The sequence below is a fragment of the Palaemon carinicauda genome, chromosome 17 (genome assembly GCF_036898095.1).
Source record: "Palaemon carinicauda isolate YSFRI2023 chromosome 17, ASM3689809v2, whole genome shotgun sequence".
In the NCBI taxonomy this organism is placed as follows: Eukaryota; Metazoa; Arthropoda; class Malacostraca; order Decapoda; family Palaemonidae; genus Palaemon; species Palaemon carinicauda.
Window position 1 is genome coordinate 60,519,587 of NC_090741.1, and position 21,738 is coordinate 60,541,324.

The following is a 21,738-nucleotide window of genomic DNA, read 5'->3' on the forward strand; positions in this document are numbered from 1 at the left end:
TTAAGGCTTTACCTCAGCAGAACTTAGTGTCTGCCGACCCCAAGTTAACTCTACTGCAGTCCATACAGTCACAACTTTCGGTCTTGATGCGTGAGTGTCGGGCTGAGAGTGTTGCGCCTCCGCCTACACTCCCCCCCGCCTATGATCGCTCCGCCTGATCACAGTACCACCTGCCAGGCGTACGATGTTGTGAACTCTACTACAGTCCATGCAAGCACAGCTTTCGGACTTGATGCGTGAGTGTCGGGCTGAGAGTGTTGCTCCTCCGCCTCCGCCTACACTCCCTCCACCTACACTCGCTCCGCCGGATCGCAGTACCATCTGCCAGGCGTACGATGTTGTGGACTCTACTACAGTCCATGCAAGCACAGCTTTCGGACTTGATGCGTGAGTGTCGGGCTGAGAGTGTTGCTCCTCCGCCTCCGCCTACACTCCCTCCACCTACATTCGCTCCGCCTGATCGCAGTACCACCTGCCAGCAGTTCCACCTGCCAGGCGTACGATGTTGAGCCACGTGCTGAGTTTGCTGTTCCCTGTGGTGTTCAGCCTCCGCCTTCCTTAAGGCAACCTTTACATTGGGATCAGGAGGATTATACCTCTCTTCCTCCGCCTCCACTTGCTGCTCCACCAGTGATGCAACACTCGGTTGAGGTACAACAACCTCTCCCGTCCATGAGTCAGTCTCCTCAGCTCTCGCTGCAGCGAGCTCTACCCTCCACAAGGCAAGCACCACAACACCTTAGCCTTGCGCCTCAGGAGCCTCAGCTTGCGAGACATTTACCTTGTTCTGCGCAGCCTCTTCCTCATCGCGCTCCGCTCACACCACAGGAACTGGAACTTGCTACTCCGCTTCCGCCAACCGCTCAGCAAGCGCACCCTTGGGTTCAACCACTCATGCTAGGAGTCAGCCTCCTCCACCCATGCGCCTTCCTTCTGCTTGTCTTTTATTCAGCCTTTGCAGACTGAGCCTCAGGTGTTCCCTCATCGGAGTCTTGAAGAGGAAACCACAACTATTGTTGTTCCAGCTCGTTCTGACTCTGCTGTTCAGCATACCTTACCTCCATTTTCATACCATGGTTTAAACCCCATGCAAGCATGCATAAAGCACTCTAGCACTGGTCATGGAATTTCTGAGATATGTTTAACGCCATGCACACGCTCTGCTTTCCTTACAGCAGGCTCTGCTTACTACATGCTCAGCATACAGCATGCTCTGCATTCAGCATGCTCTGCATACAACATGCTCTGCATACAGCATGCTCTGCTTTCAGCATGCTCTGCATACAACATGCTCTACATACAGCATGCTCTGCATACAGCATACTCTGCATACATCATGCTCTGCATACCTTACCGCATGCTTCTCAACATCTTGGGTTGTTGCCAACTCACTAGACTGTCAAGCAGTTTCATAACGTTGCCTTCTAGTCTGCTGCTTTTGCACCAGTGAACCCTCACTCAGAGAACTTAGCTTTTCTAGGATAAGGTCCCTGTAGATGAGAAAGTTCTTTTCTCCCTCCTTCTGATATTCCCTTGAGGACTCTGTCATTTGGAGGGAGCCTTTAGCTGCATAACCTCTTATGGACTTTTATTTAAGCATAACATGCTTACAGGGAAGGTAATGGTTCCACTTCAGCCGCTAATCCCGTCTGTTACCACACCTGCTCCCATAGACCTTGAGCTGTGTTGCATGACATGCAGTCCAAGCTTAGTCCTTGTTAGAGGATTTTTTGTTTACGGAGTCAATGTGTCACGGGGAAGACGTTCAACAACCAACAGAAGGGACTTGTTGTGACGCAGTGCGGCAACCTCAGCAACCCGTTAAGGAGTTGTCTGTACGACCCAGACAGTCTAGACAGATTCGGGTTGTCACTGTACTTCCTCGCTTGCCCATGATTGACAGTTTACAGACTGTGCAGCAGTATCATGATCTTGTGTCCGGCTCCGTCAGACGACTGGCTTTTAAGAGCTCCCACAAGTCGTCGCTGTCTGGAGATTTTCAAATGGACTATGGATCTGACCAAGGAACTGGGCCTCCTGGTCAATTTTGAGGAGTCTCAGCTCGTTCCATCCCAGACCATTGTCTCCTTGGGTATGGATCTTCAGAGTCGAGCTTTTCGGACTTGTCCGTCGGCCCCAAGGATCTTCCAAGCCCTAGAATGCATCCAGAGCATGCTGAGAAGGAACCGATGCTTAGTCAGGCAGTGTATGAGTCTAACAGGGACACTTTCATCGCTGGCCCTGTTCATCGAGTTAGGGAGACTCCACCTCCGCCCCCTTCAGTATCATCTAGCTGCTCACTGGATAAAGGACATGACGCTAGAGACGGGCTCAGTTCCTGTTTCCGAAGAGATGAGGTCTACTCTAACGTGGTGGAAGAACAGCATTCTTCTCAAGGAAGGTCTACCATTGGCTGTTCAGACCCCCGACCACCGTCTCTTCTCGGACGCATCGGACACGGGCTGGGGTGCGACACTGGACGGATAGGAATGCTCGGGAACATGGAATCAGGAGCAAAGGACACTTCACATCTATTGCAAGGAGTTGTTGGCAGTTCATCTGGCCTTGATAAACTTCAAGTCCCTCCAGCTTAACAAGGTGGTGGAGGTGAACTCCGACTACACCACAGCCTTGGCTTACATCTCCAAGCAGGGAGGGACTCATTCGAGGAAGTTGTTCGAGATCGCAAGGGACCTCCTCATTTGGTCTAAAGATCGAAAGCTCACGCTGGTAACGAGGCTCATTCAGGGCGATATGAATGTCATGGCAGATCGCCTCAGCCGGAAGGGTCAGGTCTTCCCCACAGAGTGGACCCTTCACAAGAATGTTTGCAGCAGACTTTGGGCCCTGTGGGGTCAGCCAACCATAGATCTATTCGCTACCTCGATGACCAAGAGGCTCCTCTTGTATTGTTCTCCGATTCCAGACCCAGCAGCAGTTCGCGTGGATGCCTTTCTGCTGGATTGGTCCCATCTCGACCTGTATGCATTCCCGCCGTTCAAGATTGTCAACAGGGTACTTCAGAAGTTCGCCTCTCACAAAGGGACACGGCTACGTTGGTTGCTCCCCTCTGGCCCGCGAGAGAATGGTTCACCGAGGTACTGCAATGACTGGTCGACGTTCCCAGGACTCTTCCTCCTAGAGTGGACCTTCTGCGTCAACCTCACGTAAAGAAGGTTCACCCAAACCTCCACGCTCTTCGTCTGACTGCCTTCAGACTATCGAAAGACTCTCAAGAGCTAGAGGCTTTTCGAAGGAGGCAGCCAGAGCGATTGCCAGAGCAAGGACGACATCCACTCTCAGAGTCTATCAGTCTTAATGGGAAGTCTTCCGAAGCTGGTGCAAGGCCAATGCAGTTTCCTCAACCAGTACCACTGTAACCCAGATTGCTGACTTCCTGTTACATCTAAGGAACGTAAGATCCCTATCAGCTCCTACGATCAAGGGTTACAGAAGTATGTTGGCAGCGGTTTTCCGCCACAGAGGCTTGGATCTTTCCTCCAACAAAGATCTACAGGACCTCCTTAGGTCTTTTGAGACCTCAAAGGAACGTCGGTTGTCCACTCCAGGCTGGAATCTAGACGTGGTCCTAAGGTTCCTAATGTCATCAGGATTTGAACCGCTCCAATCAGCCTCTTTTAAGGACCTCACATTAAAACTCTTTTCCTCGTGTGCTTAGCAACAGGTAAAAGAGTAAGTGAGATCCACGCCTTCAGCAGGAACATAGGTTTCACATCTGAAACGGCTTCATGTTCCTTGCAGCTCGGTTTTTTGGCTAAAAACGAGCTTCCTTCCCGTCCTTGGCCTAAGTCGTTCGAGATCCCAAGCCTGTCCAACATGGTGGGGAACGAACTGGAGAGAGTACTTTGCCCAGTTAGAGCTCTTAAGTACTATCTAAGAAGGTCAAAACCATTACGAGGACAATCAGAAGCCTTATGGTGTGCTATCAAGAAGCCTTCTCTACCAATGTCTAAGAACTCAGTTTCTTACTACATCAGGCTTCTGATTAGAGAAGCAAATTCTCATCTGAAGGAAGAAGACCTTGCTTTGCTGAAGGTAAGGACACATGAAGTGAGAGCTGTGGCTACTTCAGTGGCCTTCAAACAGAACCGTTCTCTGCTGAGTGTTATGGATGCAACCTATTGGAGAAGCAAGTCAGTGTTCGCATCATTCTATCTCAAAGATGTCCAGTCTCTTTACGAGTACTGCTACACCCTGGGTCCATTCGTAGCAACGAATGCAGTAGTAGGCGAGGGCTCAGCCACTACATTCCCATAATCCCATAACTTATTAACCTTTCTCTTGAATACTTTTTATGGGTTGTATGGTCGGCTAAGAAGCCTTCCACATCCTTGTTGATTTGGCGGGTGGTCAATTCTTTCTTGAGAAGCGCCAAGGTTAAAGGTTGTGATGAGGTCCTTTAGTATGGGTTGCAGCCCTGTATACTTTAGCACCTTTGAGTTGATTCAGCCTCTCAAGAGGAACGCTGCGCTCAGTAAGGAAGACGATCTTATTAAAGGCAGAGTAACGGTTCAAGTCGACTTCCTTACCAGGTACTTATTATTTCATTGTTTTTGTGGATAACTGATTATATGAAATACGGGATACTTAGCTATCCTTTAGTCTTGTACACTGGTTTTTCACCCACCCCCCTGGGTGTGAATCAGCTACATGATTATCGGGTAAGTTTAATATTGAAAAATGTTATTTTTATTAATAAAATAAATTTTTGAATATACTTACCCGATAATCATGATTTAATCGACCCTCCCTTCCTCCCCATAGAGAACCAGTGGACCGAGGAATAATTGAGGAGGTGTCAACAAGAAGTACTTGAGTACCTGGCCACAGGTGGCGCTGGTAAATACACCCCCTTCTAGTATTGTGATAGCTGGCGTATCCCTCCATAGAATTCTGTCAGGCAACGGAGTTGACAGCTACATGATTATCGGGTAAGTATATTCAAAAATTTATTTTATTAATAAAAATAACATTTTCTATTAACATTCTACTGATACTTTTATTTCATGTATTCCTTCATGTTAATTTTCTTTTTTTCTTTTTTTTTATACTAATAGTTTAATTTATTCATTTATATACAGTAGTACTTTTTATGTCCATAATGACATTTTGTGCTTGTTTTAGCATATCTTGTAGTTTCATCAGTCGATCGTGTTACCCGAGTTCATAATTTCGTGATAGGTAATTGGTCACTGTAACTGCTTAATGGGGGTATTCAAAAACATCCTCCTGTGTGGTTACTTCAAGGTTTCATATTCACAAAGCTACCAGATGAAACTGGGTGACCTTCTGAATAGTGTCGAGAATGTTATCCAGCATTTAAAAAATATATACATTTTCATTTTTTTGGTGCATTATTATTTCTCTTGCATAATATTATGCTTTAGATCTGCAGGTTATTTGGCTGCGGTTGAGTGAAGTAGTTTTATTTGAATATTTTTCCAGAGAATGTAGATGCCTGTGTTTGTTACAAAGATATTTTCCTTCCATGTCAGTGATGTTGGGTGCATCGTTATGTCGGGCTGTTGACAGTCTAGTTTTAGCGTTTAATTCCATAACCTTCACAAGGAGCTTATAGCATTTGCATTTCAGTGTTTTCATAGTAATGGTTCTAAAAGTGGTCTTATACAGCAACTGTTATTGATCTTGGGCAAAGAGATGTTCTAAGCTGTTGGTCTTAGATATAATCCCATAAAGGCATAGAAGGTAAGGCCTTCGTCTTTTTAGCTATAGCCAGCAGCTCTTCTGGGAGCAGGACACTCTAAAATCAAACCATTGTTCTCTAATCTTGGATAGTGCTATGGCCTCTTTACCATGGTCTTCCATTGTATTAGGGTGAGTTCTCTTTCTTGAGTGTATTCACGGGTGCACTATTGTATCTTTCTGTATTTCCTTTCCTCACTTAGCTATTATCCCTGTTGGAGCCCTTTGGTTTATAGCATCCTGCTTTTCCAACTAGGGTTGTAGCTCAGCTAGTAATAATAATAATGTGATAGTAAATATGTTCACAGATCAAAGACTTATGTGAATTGTATGTTGTGAAATAAAGCTTCAATGGATATTCATAGTATTGTACTGTAGTTTAAACAATGTTCTGTAGATGCACCATATTTGCCTCCAATTTGAAATTATTTTGTGGCAAGTGCCTCTTTTCAACAAAGTTGAAGGGGTTTCCAATCTTGTTTTTCTAATACTGTACCTTGGCTGTTATTTTGTCATCATTGTTAGGCTACAGTAATCCTTGAACATCACAACTGTATTAAAACCTGGCATGATTATTGAAGTAGAAACCATTCCATTTAATATACAGTATAGTACAGTAAATTCAACCAAGGTGATAAATGGGCGTTTTTGAAATATGCTTATATCTGTATTGTGTTTTGCCAGCTTCCCATTCTCTCAGTAATCAAATGTCTGAAAAATTGAAAAAAGGGCCACTTCACTCTTTCTTATCCTATTATACGTTAGTAGTCTTAAGTGTACCCAGACTTTGTGGACGCCCTGAAGTTGAAATCTCCAATGTACCCAGACTTTGTGGACACCCTGTACATACTCATTTTATACCTTCTGTTTCTGTATAAAGTACCTACAAAGAGCAAAGGTACTTCAAGTGGTATTTTGTATATTCATCTTTTCAACTACTGTAACGTACAGCACATCAGATATTGGTCTCTATTCACAACTTCTCTTTCTTATCAAGAGATATACTGTAGTACACAAAGTTTACCCATTGATAATGAAGTAGCAACTAAGTTGGCATCCATGCTTAGTTAAATGCAAACCTATAATACTGCCCTTTTTCTCTAATTGGAGGAAAAGTCAAAAGTACATTTTATAAATCATTGACTTATTTCTTACACATATTCTATTTTGTTTTATAAAGTAAATACTGTATGTACTTTAGCATACAGTATTCTGTTTATGCATCTAACATATTTATTGTTATTTTGTAATTAGAGTCAATATTTCTATTCAGCTGTTGAAAGTTGTTGGCGGGGAAAGTGTGGCAGAACTGAAAATTAAACAAGAAATTTCTAAGATGAGACTTCAACTCCAGACCATTAGCATGGTAGACCAGTTTGCATCGTATGCTAAGGTTCAACGCAAGATTAATGTGCTGAATCAGCATTACAAAGAGAAAGGTAATTGTTTGAATGTCATCACTGTTTAACTTTTTGTTTTCTTCATCTCACCTGATTCATGGATGTTGATTTGAAATGTTGAAAGGTGGTGTGTGATGTAGCAAAAATCAAAACTAATTGGTTTAATGTTAAATTTAATAGTTATTTGTTTGGTCTTTTCTCACTGGGCTATTTTTTCCTGTGGGAGCCCTTTTGCTTATAGCATCGTGCTTTTCCAACAAGTGTTGCAGCTTAGTTTGTGATAATGATATAGGTAATAATAATAATGGAGCTGGAAACTGAATTATTCTAGTGGATATATTACTGTATAATGGAAAACAGCATCATAGACCTGAAATAATGTTGATAACACAATAGTTTAAGTAGTTGACGTTGTTCTCTAGAAGTAAGTTCATTCTTATTGAGAAATGTCATATATATTACTGGTAGTTTGCAATACCTTGAATACCCAGTCAGAAAAAAAATTTAATCCTTCTCTTATTCAGTTATGTCCCTTAAAACTTGAACAATAACATATTTAGACCTTTTTTTAATTTGTGAATGTTATAATTTTCTCCTAACAGTTATGGAGCGCTTTATTGGGGAGCAAAATATTCGCTTGGGGATTACCGGAGTTCTCTGGGCAATTGTCGGGCTAATGTGTTTATGGGTAGTTTGGGAGCATCGCACGAATGCGGTGGTGGCCCTCCCTCAGGACTTGGTGTGGCCTCTGGGACCTGTACTGGCATTTCCCTATTGCCAAAATGGAGAGGTACGTTATGAATTTTATTTCATTTTGTAGATCAGAATTTTCTGTGTGAAATATTTTCAATTAAATTTATTATGCACTTTTAAGATAACTTTTTTTTTTTTTATTGTGTTCTAACTTTAATGCTTATGGAAGGTCATTTGGATACTTAACTACGTTGTGAAAATTATTCTAGCTGATTTTTGGGTTAGGTTTTTGCATTATTTTCAAAATAATTTTCCATATATATACTTTATGCATTTTTGTTCATTACTGGGTCTGTATAGGAAAAGCATGTGATGTTAAAAGAACATCACTGATTTTAGTGTGTCTTAATCAGTAAAAAATCACTGGGAAGAATTAAGAAATGTTGAATTTATAGTGTGCAATAAACACCATTTTTTTATGAATGTTGAATAGCGCAAGTTTTCTTACAATGGAAAGAGTAAAATACAGTCTTGTATACATTGCTGTTTAAAGAAGATTAAAGAAGCTCTTTTGGGAAGCCTTTAAGTGGCGCAACTAGGGACCTCTGCTTGTAATTTTGCAATTTCAGATTATTGAATTTTTGGCTCTGAGAATGTCTATATTTCGTGTTTCAAATAGTTTTTTTCATGAAAATATTTTTTTCAATATTAATCTTACCCGATGATCATGTAGCTGTCAACTCTGTTGCCCGACAGAAAAAACCTAAGGTCGGGATACGCCAGCGATCGCTATACAGGTGGGGGTGTACAACAACAGCGCCATCTGTCGAGTAGGTACTCAGGTACTTCTTGTCAACCAATTTTTCCTCTGTCGTGCCACCGGCAAGACCTACTTGGATACGCTGTTGTTTCTGGAGTTGTTTTCACGCTTTTGGTGATGTATTCGCTCTAGATTTTAGCTTTCGCTATTCAGGAACTATTATCATTAGCTTATAAAGCTTTTTGATTAGATTTGGATTAATTGTTGATGAACTTTGCTAGATTTTGGATTCCCCCCTTGGCTAATTCAAGAATTCAAGATGTCTGACCATTCTCAAATCCCTAAGTACAGGCAGTGTAGCGCTAGGGACTGTTCTAGGCGTCTTCCGAAGGCCTCTATAGATCCTCACACCGTTTGTTCCAATTGTAGGGGTAAATCCTGTCAATTGGAAGATCGATGTGAGGAATGCGCTGGGCTTTCGGAATTCGATTTTAATGAATTCCTAAAGAATGCACGTAGGCTAGAGAAGGATAGGATCAGGAGGAGTTCTTCTCGCTCGTTTGATTTTTCCTCTCCCCATGCCCCTCAACCTATTCCTTCCCCTGTAGTGGTGACTCCCGACCCTGCTACTAGTGCTCAACCCTCGATGGCGGACATGATGCGTGCCATTCAGGCTCTTGGTGACAGAGTGGAGTCATTAGCTAATGACCGGAATCAACTTTTGGCCGATGTCAAAGAGTTGAAAGAAAAAAGTGCAGTGGGAAGTGTAGTGAGTGCAAGTGCGGTGAAAAGTGTCAGTGTCAGTGTTACGCATGAGGGTGCATCTGTTCGTGCCAGTCGTCCTCCCAGTCCGGGACCTCTTGCAAGCTCCCAAGCCCAGGGGAGAAGCAATGTCGAAGGACCGAAGGGTTCGACAGGCCTTGATCAGCGTACGGATGTACCCTCAGTGGTTGCGGACGCATCTTGCAGAGATCGTCCCATCCACAAACAGACGAGTGAGCCCATTCATTCCTCGTCTGTGGAAGAAGTTTCTAGGAAGAAACGTTGGACCAAGGTCTCACGACCTCTCAAGCGCAAGGTCCCTTCCGAGCGAGTCCAACAGCCCAGGTGTAGCCACTGGGTCAGTTCGGACTCGCCGCAGTCTTCCGAAGACTGCACACCTCCCAAGAGAGGTAGAGTGGTTCCGCAGCAGGCAATCACTCCGTCTGTTGCCGCACCAACCACGGTAGACCCTAAGTGGTCCATGCTGCAGACTATGCAGTCTCAGCTTGCTTCCTTCATGCAGGAGTATCGTGCTGAGAAGGTTGACACTGCACCTGTTAACCTACAACCTGTCACGGTTGTGCGCTCAGCAGATACTGCGGCTGCCTGCTCCCACACTCCACCTGTGAGAGCTCCACCACCGATGCGCAGTCGACCCTGCCAGACGCATGTTGACGTTAGCCGACATGCGGCACCCTCCGTTGACATGCGTGAGCTACCGCATCAGCAGTGGGAAGGTGCTGTCAAGCTGCCGTGTTTTGACGCAATGCGGCAGTCTCCGCAACCCACGGCAGTCCCTCCCACGCACCAGCACTCCGCTTTTGTTGTTGCCAGCTCGCAGACTGACCAGCAGCGACATGATGTTGGATCCAGTGCAGCTACGCATGCACCCGTGCTGCCGGATTCAGCCGTTCAGCTTTCTGCTCCACCTTTGCCACTTCCTCCTCAGCATTCGGATGAAGGAGTATCTGATGACGACGAAGCTGCGCATTTGGACGATCCGCACTCCGACATAGAAGAACCCAAGTCTACGCCTCCCTCCTTAGACTTTAGGAAAGTCCTTGCCCTGTTTAGGGAGTTGTATCCGGAACAGTTTGTGTCTGCAACCCCGCGCTCACCTCCCTCAGAGTTCGCTTTAGGCATGCAGTCAGCAGCTCCTGCCTTTACGAAACTCGTACTCGCGCGCTCATCCAAGAGAGCTTTGAGGGTACTGGGAGAGTGGTTGCAGTCCAAGAAGCAACTGGGGAAGACTGCCTTCATCTTACGCCTACCAAGCTTGCTTCCAAATCTAGCATCTGGTATGCCACGGGAGAGGAACCCGGCTTGGGAGTTCCTGCCTCTGCCCAGGGCGACTTCTCAAGTCTGGTTGACTCTCCCCGCAGGCTGGCTATGAGACGCTCCAAGATTTGCTGGTCCTTTTCTGACATGGACCATCTGTTGAAGGGAGTTTTTCGTGCTTTTGAGATCTTCAACATCCTGGACTGGTGTTTGGGAGCGTTAAGCAGAAAGACCTCCCCTTCGGATAAGGACTCTGCCATGCTTATCATGTCTAGCATGGACAAAGCCATTCGGGATGGGTCTGGTGAGCTTGCGGCTTCGTACGTGTCTGGAGTGCTTAAGAAGAGAGATCACCTTTGCTCCTTCTTGTCTGCGGGGATCACACCATGCCAGAAGTCGGAGTTGATGTTTGCTCCTCTTTCCAAGTGTCTCTTTCCGGAAGAGCTGATCAAGGGGATTGCTGCCTCGTTGATCCAGAAGGATACCCATGACCTGGTGGCGTCTTCCGCACGTAAAGTCACAGCTTTACCTTCCGTGCCTAGACCTAGGATGGACACACCAGCGTCTAGGTTCATCCCGCCCTTTCGCTGCAGAACCTCCAGCAGAGGAGGTACCCGTGCCGACAGTCATCGTGGCAAAAAGAAGAAGGGTTCCAAGTCCTCAAAAGGCAGAATCTGACTGCCTACCTCTCCAGACAGCAGTGGGAGCCAGGCTCAAGAACTACTGGCAGGCTTGGGAGAGCAGAGGTGCAGACGCTCAGTCTGTGAAGTTGCTAAGAGAGGGGTACAGGATTCCGTTCTGGCGCAATCCCCCTCTAGCAACTACTCCCATCAACCTCTCTCCCAACTACAAGGAGGAGGACAAGAGGCTAGCTTTGCAGCAAGAGGTGTCTCTCTTGCTACAAAAGGGAGCGGTAGTCATAGTCCGGGACCATCAATCCCCGGGCTTCTACAACCGTCTCTTCCTGGTAGCGAAGAAGACAGGAGGGTGGAGACCGGTGCTGGACGTCAGTGCTCTCAATGCTTTTGTCACCAAGCAGACGTTCACCATGGAGACGACGAAGTCGGTGCTAGCATCGGTCAGGAAGGAAGACTGGATGGTCTCGTTGGACCTAAAAGACGCGTACTTTCATGTCCCCGTCCATCCAGACTCCCAACCTTTCCTAAGGTTCGTCTTTGGAAAGGTCGTTTACCAGTTCCAAGCCCTGTGCTTTGGCCTAAGCACGGCACCTCTTGTGTTTACCAAACTGATGAGGAATATTGCCAAATTCCTTCACTTGGCAGACATCAGAGCCTCCCTCTATTTGGACGACTGGCTTTTAAGAGCTCCGTCAAGTCGTCGCTGTCTGGAGAATCTCAGATGGACTATGGATCTGACCAAGGAATTGGGTCTCTTGGTCAATATAGAGCAGTCCCAACTCGTCCCATCCCAAACCATTGTCTATCTAGGTATGGAGATTCAGAGTCGAGCTTTTCGGGCTTTTCCGTCGGCCCCCAGAATCAGTCAAGCCCAAGAATGCATCCAGAGCATGCTGAGAAGGAACCGATGTTCAGTCAGGCAGTGGATGAGTCTAACAGGGACGCTTTCATCGCTGGCCCAGTTCATCGCGTTAGGGAGACTCCACCTCTGCCCCCTTCAGTATCATCTAGCTGCTCACTGGAGAAAGGACATGACGCTAGAAGCGGTCTCAGTTCCTATATCCTAAGAGATGAGGTCTGCGCTGACGTGGTGGAAGAACAGCATTCTTCTCAAGGAAGGTCTACCATTGGCTGTTCAGACCCCCGACCACCTTCTCTTCTCGGACGCATCGGACACGGGCTGGGGTGCGACACTGGACGGACGGGAATGCTCGGGCACGTGGAATCCGGAGCAAAGAACACTTCACATCAACTGCAAGGAGCTATTGGCAGTTCATCTGGCCTTGAGAAACTTCAAGTCCCTCCTTCTAGGCAAGGTGGTGGAGGTGAACTCCGACAACACTACAGCCTTGGCGTACATCTCCAAGCAAGGAGGGACTCATTCGAGGAAGTTGTTCGAGATCGCAAGGGACCTCCTCACCTGGTCAAGAGATCGAAAGATTTCGCTGGTAACAAGGTTCATTCAAAGCGACATGAATGTCATGGCAGATCGCCTCAGACGGAAGGGTCAGGTCATCCCCACAGAATGGACCCTTCACAAGAATGTTTGCAGCAGACTATGGGCCCTGTGGGGTCAGCCCACCATAGATCTGTTCGCTACCTCGATGACCAAGAGGCTCCCAAATTATTGCTCACCGATTCCGGACCCAGCAGCAGTTCACGTAGATGCCTTTCTTCTGGATTGGTCCCATCTAGACCTGTATGCGTTCCCTCCGTTCAAGATTGTCAACAAGGTACTGCAGAAGTTCGCCTCTCACGAAGGGACACGGTTGACGTTGGTTGCTCCCCTCTGGCCCGCGAGAGAATGGTTCACCGAGGTACTGCAATGGCTAGTGGACGTTCCCAGGACTCTTCCTCTAAGAGTGGACCTTCTGCGTCAGCCGCACGTAAAGAAGGTACACCCAAGCCTCCACGCTCTTCGTCTGACTGCCTTCAGACTATCGAAAGACTCTCAAGAGCTAGAGGCTTTTCGAAGGAGGCAGCCAGAGCGATTGCCAGAGCAAGGAGGACATCCACTCTCAAGGTCTACCAGTCAAAATGGGAAGTCTTCCGAAGCTGGTGCAAGGCGAATTCAGTTTCCTCAACCAGTACCTCTGTAACGCAGATAGCCGACTTCCTTTTACATCTAAGGAATGTAAGATCCCTATCAGCTCCTACGATCAAAGGTTACAGAAGCATGTTGGCAGCAGTCTTCCGCCACAGAGGCTTAGATCTTTCCACCAACAAAGATCTACAGGACCTCCTTAAGTCTTTTGAGACCTCAAAGGAGCGTCGGTTAGCCACACCAGGCTGGAACCTAGACGTGGTTTTAAGGTTCCTGATGTCAGCAAGGTTCGAACCGCTTCAATCAGCCTCTTTTAAGGATCTCACATTAAAGACTCTTTTCCTCGTTTGCTTAGCAACAGCTAAAAGAGTCAGTGAGATTCACGCCTTCAGCAGGAACATAGGTTTTACATCTGAAACGGCTACATGTTCCTTACAGCTTGGTTTTTTAGCTAAAAACGAGCTTCCTTCTCGTCCTTGGCCCAAGTCGTTCGAGATCCCAAGCCTGTCCAACTTGGTTGGTAACGAACAAGAGAGAGTACTATGCCCAGTAAGAGCTCTTAAGTACTATTTAAGACGTACAAAGCCAATACGAGGACAATCAGAAGCTTTATGGTGTTCTATTAAGAAACCTGCTTTACCGATGTCTAAGAACGCAGTTTCTTATTACATCAGGCTTTTGATTAGAGAGGCCCATTCTCATCTGAAGGAAGAAGACCATGCTTTGCTGAAGGTAAGGACACATGAAGTTAGAGCTGTCGCTACTTCAGTGGCCTTCAAACAGAACCGTTCTCTGCAGAGTGTAATGGATGCAACCTATTGGAGAAGCAAGTCAGTGTTCGCATCATTTTACCTTAAAGATGTCCAGTCTCTTTACGAGAACTGCTACACCCTGGGACCATTCGTAGCAGCGAGTGCAGTAGTAGGTGAGGGCTCAACCACTACATTCCCATAATCCCATAACCTTTTTTTAATCTTTCTCTTGAAATGCTTTTTATTGTTGTTTTTGGGTTGTACGGAAGGCTAAGAAGCCTTCCGCATCCTGGTTGATTTGGCGGGTGGTCAAATTCTTTCTTGAGAAGCGCCTAGATTAGAGGTTGTGATGAGGTCCTTTAGTATGGGTTGCAGCCCTTCATACTTCAGCACCTAGGAGTCGCTCAGCATCCTAAGAGGATCGCTAGGCTCAGTAAGGAAGACGTACTTAAAAAGGCAGAGTAATGGTTCAAGTCGACTTCCTTACCAGGTACTTATTTATTTTATGTTTGTTATTTTGAATAACTGCTAAAATGAAATACGGGATACTTAGCTTCTAATGTTAACATGTATGCTGGTCTCCACCCACCCCCCTGGGTGTGAATCAGCTACATGATCATCGGGTAAGATTAATATTGAAAAATGTTATTTTCCTTAGTAAAATAAATTTTTGAATATACTTACCCGATGATCATGAATTTAAGGACCCTCCCTTCCTCCCCATAGAGACCCAGTGGACCGAGGAGAAAATTGGTTCTTGTTGACAAGAAGAACCTGAGTACCTACTCGACAGATGGCGCTGTTGTTGTACACCCCCACCTGTATAGCGATCGCTGGCGTATCCCGACCTTAGGTTTTTTCTGTCGGGCAACAGAGTTGACAGCTACATGATCATCGGGTAAGTATATTCAAAAATTTATTTTACTAAGGAAAATAACATTTTTTATTACTTAAACATCCTTTTTTCCTATTTACGCAAGTGTGTCCGCTCCCGTACACAATCCTTTTCTGACCAGGGTAGCTATTTATTTACTTTATCTTCTGGAATGCAGATCTACACTTGCTAAATCCCTTAATAGAAATCTAGCTAAAATTAATGAAAATTATGGGTTATGAAGTTGAAAAACATAAAACTACAAGTATGATTGTAAGTAGTTCAAGGACAGTAGCTATTCAACATCCAAATCTATGCAATGATAATTTTTATTCAAGTACATTATACATATTTCCTTTAAAATATTAGGCGTGATTCTTGATTGCAAATTTACTTTTGAAAAAGACATCTGGTTTGTTTCTTCTTCAAATGTACAAAAAATTGGCTTGTTGGGAAAGTTTTGTTATTAATCTACTCTGAATAAGTAAGTGTTTTGATTCTTTCTATTGTTTAGTTTCGAATATTGTTCTCCTGTTTCATTTTTATATGCTGACCCTTATCTTAATTTGTTGGACAAAGACTTGAATCCTATTGAATTTCTTATTCCTGATCTAATGGCAATGTCGTCCAGTTAATTCTTTATGCATGTAGTGCAAGATTTTTCATATTTCTTCCCATCCTTTGCATTCAGATCTTTCCAGATTGTACCATCCTGTACATAGTACAGTACTAGGTATGCAGTTAATTTAATAGTGTTGCCTTCTCCATCATAAGGCTCAACACTACAGTGTTCTAGAAATTTTATTCCTGCTGCGATCAGATTATGGAACGATCTTCCTAATCAGGCAGTTGAATTGATGGAACTTCAGAAGTTCAAACTTGCTGTGAAATGTTGTATGTTGAAGAGGCTGACATGAGTTTCTCTTCGTAGTTTATATATGATAGATTTATTTTAACGTTTTTACTGATCTAAGATAGTTTATATTTGTTATTCATAATTTCTCATATACTAGTACTTTATGCATTTCCTTATTTCCTTTCCTCATAGGGCTATTTTTTCTGGTTGGAGTCATTGAGCTTTTAGCATCCTGCTTTTCCAACTAGGGATGTAGTTTAGCTAGTAATAACAACAGAGATAATAGCCCAGTGAAGAAAGGAAATAAAATGCACGAGACTACTAAAATCTGTAGTACTAGAAAAACAAGATTATTTTTTTACTCAGAATACTCCATCACTGGCAACAATTCATGGGAATACTTTTGAGTTCTTTACTGTATGCATCGTACCTTCCCAAAAGTCTAGGACAACATTTTTTTTGCCTTCCTCCTAAATTTCAATGGGGTTTTATGTGATAGATGAGTTTGTATTAGAAATTGTCTTGAATGTTGTTTTAAACAAAACTTAAAGAATAACAAATCTGGCTTTTCATTATTGTATATCATAGTGGAGGGAAACCGCATCACAGTAGAAGCAGCCGGATTACAATTACGAGATATTATTCAGGAAATAAGCAATAGTTCATTGGCTGGCAATGCAGGTACCAAAGACAAATAATTCACAACTTTATTGTATATGCAAGAATACAACAGCAAATTTAGCCATTTCAAGTCCACTGCAGGTTAAAGACCTCAGACATATCTTAATCATGTCTGGTGTTTGGCCAGTTTTCATAAACATGTTGGCCAGTGCCGATTGATGATGGTGGAGAATTTAGTCTGACTGCTCGTAGCAAACCAACTTAGTATGAGTGTCCTTGACTAGTACAGCTTTGCTGATTAGGGTTATACACAAACAGTTTCATAACATTAAGGTATTCCCACTCAAAAAGGGAGTAAAAGTACACATATTAATAGCAATCGGATTAAAAGAAACCACTGTGAATTAATGAAGCACTCGGATGAAGTTATTGCTGATGCAAGAAGAATAATTAGACTGACTTCCTTAGACTTAAAGATCTGCTCAGTACTTCTGCTTCTGCTACAGGAGATGGAAGCCTCTGCAATTCTATATACAGATTTTTTTTTTTTTTATGTAACTTATAAGCAGATGATTAACCCTTTTACCCCCAGGCTATTTGGAAATTTCCAACCCTTAACCCCCAGGGGTTATTTTTTTTCAAGCACATTTTGCAGTATATTTTTTTAAATTGCACTAACAGCCTTAATTTTCGTCATAGAGAGGTCAGGTTGGTCTCATTCTCTTGGAAAATGCCTGAAGTTTCTCAAAAAATTATCAAAAATATGCAAAAAGAAATTTAAATAGTTTTTTGCAAGGATGTACCGGTACGTCCATGGGGGTAAAGGGATGAGTTTTGTAAAATGTACCAGTACGTCCTTTGGGGGTAAAAGGGTTAACTATATGAAATATATGATTTTTGTAATATCTTTTCTGTACTATTCTTACATGCAGTATGAATAATATTATTGCAAGGGCATTGTCCTTAGTATTTTAGTGTTTTAAGTGTGAACTCCTTAAACCTTATTTTCCAGAGATATAATGCCCATTTTAAGCTGTTGTTTTGTGCATGATTATGCTGTGTGACATCTTTCAAATTTTTTTCCCTAAGGGCTTTTAAGATAGAATTTAATTGTTTAAGCTTCTGATATTAAAGATAGAATTTAATTGTTTAAGCTTCTGATATTTTGTTTGTCTTTCTATGCTTGTTTTCATTTATGCAATTACAGTACTTTGTAATAATAGCTACCCATAAAATAAACTTGCAAACTTTGTCTGAATTGTACAAAATTCTGGTTTTACAACGTCCAGATACTGTACAGTATTTGAAGTTACACCCCTACCATAGGAAAATATGGATACTGCAACTTGAATTATTGCTGCAAGTCGAGTCAAACAGCTACAGAGTGGCTGTTAAGATGTAGTCATTTGCTTACAGATCAGTGTAGTGGTGTGGATGGCAATCATGAGGGCTGTGTGCTACAGGATAACCAAGAGCATTGGTTCTACGCTGAAAACCACAAATCATCCTGCAGGTCCAACCATTCCTCAGGTGGCCACAGGAACCCCTGTAGCTCCACCACTCGACTGAGCAGCGCAATGAGACCTGTGTAGAGGCATTGCAGTTCTTCCTTTGCCTGCTGTTTTCTTCTTTATGAAATGAGAAGAAAATATATATTTTTGTTTTGGAGTTGTTATCAGTTAGCTTTAGGAAGTCATGGATATTTATATAGGAAAGTATTTAATTCACACAAAGCCCAGTAATCATGCATTTCATTGCCATATTGTATATGTGGAATCCCTGTCACGCAAAACTCATCCTTAGATAAAAGATCCTTATTATGTCGTCAGTCCCATCAAAAGCTGCTTGCTGAAGCTCTCAAAGGGTCACTACTTTAGGTTGTTATCGATACTTGAATATCTTGCTAATGCAGATTTCAAGACTGTATGACCAGAGGTCAAATAGCTACTGATTTTTCATCTTTACCCTAAGTGAATTAAGTGTTTTCTTCTTTAGGAATATGAAGCTTTTGAAAATATTTTAAGTGTTTGAGAATTTTCAAGCATGTAAAGGGCATAACCAACAAAGAAGGCTTTACGCCAATTCTTTTTTACTTGGTTTTCAGTAAAATTTTGCAAAATGAAATTCTTGGTATTCTATCCTTAGTGGACTTTTCTTTCAACTTCAGTTATATGACGCATGGCATAGTGTTAAGTGCAATATGAATTCCGAAACTTCCAATTGAATAAAAAATTTAAATAGTCAAATCTTAGGTACTTATAGTTTTAACCAAAAAATATATTTTCAAAAAGGTTTTAAGATATTTTCAGAGAAAAAGAAAAATATGTCAATGAAGTTTTTTCTATTAATTTGTGAATGACTGCCCTCATCAATACATTATCTCAGTTGGACTAATTGGACAAAATCTTTGCCTTATGTCATAAAAATATAAGTACAGTAGATGGCAAATTCAGCAGCTAACTTAGATTTGCAAAAACTGTAACAGCTTATGCTGAAGAGTCTGGCTAATTTATTTATATTTTGATATAGGATGTCTTGATCAATATCAATTATATAATTTAAGTAATAATGGGTTATAGAAGGGAAGAGAGATATAATTTATGGTGTATTAGATTAGGTTAGATTGGGGGCTAAATCCTCCATTTAAGTAAGTCATTGAATTCAGTTGAGGTTTTAGGCATTCCTTGGTTTAGCAAAACCTAGCATATTAAGTTAGGTTATGTTATGTTGTGCCCTGTAGCTACCCTTGCTATGTCTTATGCCTTCGTTTCTTTGATGATAGAGACTCATTACATACAGGAACTCTGTATTCTAACAACTATTCGTGTTGTGATTTATTCATTTAATGTTTATCTTGCTGTTGTAATCCCATTCATTCATTTGTTTGATATGATAGGCGGGAGGATGAGAACAAGAAATTTATATCAAATATATGTAAAATTTTCACATAATTGGTGAGAAATTTTTGTATCATTTACCTACCATGTTCCATTTTCATCCATTTTTCCTATGGCTCATCATCTTTACTGGGAATTTGTTTGTTTGTGTTTTTATTAATTTAAGTGAAATGTTTTTTATTTGTTTGAAAAGAGCTGGTGTGAGGTAATAATAAAACATACTGTACCATTCAGAGCGGCTTACAGAGGTTCCATCTGTACATTCTCTAAAGTACCATAAGTTAAATTTAACTGTACAGTTCTATACAAGTAAAAGAATGTTATAGTGTACTATCCAAGAAGGCATTCAGACGATGCTTTGCTGCTAGATATGATTTTTTTTTTTTTTACCTCGCATGGGCATATGATTCAGTCTTTCGATAGTTAATGTGGGCATTACCTTGTCATTTATTTCAGTCTCTCGATAGTTAATGTGGGAATTACTTTGTAATTTCTTTGTCTATCGATAGTTGATTTGGGCATTACTTTGTCATTTCTTTCAATCATTTGATAGTTAATGTGGGCATTACTTTGTAATTTCTTTGTCTTTCGATAGTTAATGTGGGCATTTCTTTCATTCTTTCAATAGTTAATGTCTGCATTACTTTGTCATTTCTCATATTATGTGTTTGTTTTCATTCATTATCTATGCATTTTGTTCTCATTTCATTCAGATAAAAATGTTCTGGTATTTTCAATTTAAGTTGTTCCTCTCATTGTTTCTGTAACTCCCAGATGCATTGCTTTCTTACCTGTATTCTTCATCTGCTTCCTATGGTTTCTTGGACTCATTTTTGTTTGTGTAGAGATTTTGCTTCCTTAATTATGTAATAATAATGCAATACAAAATATAAATCGTAACTTATATCTAAGGGACGTTAGTAACCTACATGTGATATATTGTAGGTAGACTTTAAACTATTCGATGATTATTTGTGCAAGATTATATTTATCTTGATTTGATTTCGATCTTGGAAGTAAGTTTCCATGGAGGTTTTTCTTTTTTTATTTGGTACAGTTCAGTTCTCTTGAAAGAGTTTACAAATAAGTGTATTTGAACCTAATAAGGTATATAGTAAACTGTTAGTGAAAATGCATCTGGTTTTTAAAAAATATAAAGAAAGATTGTGACATTATAAAACTTTGGGAAAATATTATTAGGCCAACTACTGTTGAATCAAGTTTTCTACTTTGATTTTAGATAATAAATTAATGATGATTGATATGAATATTCATCCTTTCCTCGGTGTTAGTTTTTTCAGTTTTGGTATTTGTTGAATGGTTTGTAAACCTTCTGGTGATCCAGCTTTCAGCTCATAACTTTTGGCCAAGGAACAATGACATAATGAAAAATGCATTAAGAAGCTTGAATAAATTTTATATAGCATTTACGTGAACGGACGATGCCAAAGTACATCGTAGGATCCACAGAGAGTTGAAGTGTCCATGTTGCAAAATCTGTTTATCTGTTGGCATTTGAAAACTTGAATTATTATACAGTTTACATTACTTGCTCTAGGATAGTAATGAATGTATATAGGATAGGTTATTTGTCCTGTTATGTCACAAGAGGTTTATGCTTTGTCCTCTACATTATTTAAGTCCATATTCGGAATAGGGATTTTTATGCTTTTTATGATTTATAAATGGAAGAAAAATATACCTTAACATTTGTTGTGTGAATTTTATTGGAATCCAACATCACAAATTTTAAAAGGATTTTGTATTTTTCCTATCTATACAAACCTAAGTCCTTTAGTAGGTGTTAGAGTCTGGTTAAAGCTGTGAATGACGAATGAAGAATTATCAATTATCAAGTAAGTAATCAAGGAGGTCAACGACTTGTTTCCAGGGTTTACAGTAAACTGTTTCTAGTACAGAAACTGTCAGGAGTGTATGAGTTAGCCACATACTCGTATATCAAGAAAGAGTTCCCGTTGCCCTACGAGCGCCGGTGCCTGGATAACAAGTCCCCCAGCAGCGTGCAAGGCTAAAGCGTGACAACAAACGCATCAACCAGTAATGCGTCCTCAACTTGCAGGAGTGCATCACCTCAGAGCATGTGAAACAGAGGCACTTAAGGGCCCAGATGTTAGTGAAAAACATACACCACGAGGACTTGAAACCCGCAACCAAGGAGCATGCGACCAAGAAACACATCATTCACATACACGGACACACACGCCTTTAGATTATGATAAGTTTCACCTTCCCCCACAGAAGCAGTATTCTCCACGAGTGACAGTACAAGCTAGGAAGAGAAGGTATCTTGAGAACACTCCTCTCAAAGTTCTCTATAAACAAATGGTCCCATAGGGTGACCATTCACTCCTCTTCCAAATGTTTTAACTGATCATAGCATAGGCACGCATGCTAACCTATTCGCCCATCAGAACTACT

General features: G+C 42.1%; 1 protein-coding gene across 2 annotated transcripts in view; it reads left to right on the forward strand.

Annotated features, from left to right (window-relative positions):
- LOC137656806 (guided entry of tail-anchored proteins factor 1-like) overlaps positions 1-21,012 on the forward strand; it is a 74,758-nt gene extending 53,746 nt beyond the window's left edge. For both annotated transcript variants that reach the window (XM_068391117.1, XM_068391116.1), the window contains exons 3-5: positions 6,998-7,163; positions 7,727-7,914; positions 17,819-21,012. In XM_068391117.1, the coding sequence (XP_068247218.1) occupies positions 6,998-7,163; positions 7,727-7,914; positions 17,819-17,971 (507 nt within the window). In that variant the 3' untranslated portion in view covers positions 17,972-21,012. The remainder of the gene's footprint in view (positions 1-6,997; positions 7,164-7,726; positions 7,915-17,818) is intronic.
- The last annotated feature ends 726 nt before the right edge of the window (positions 21,013-21,738 follow it).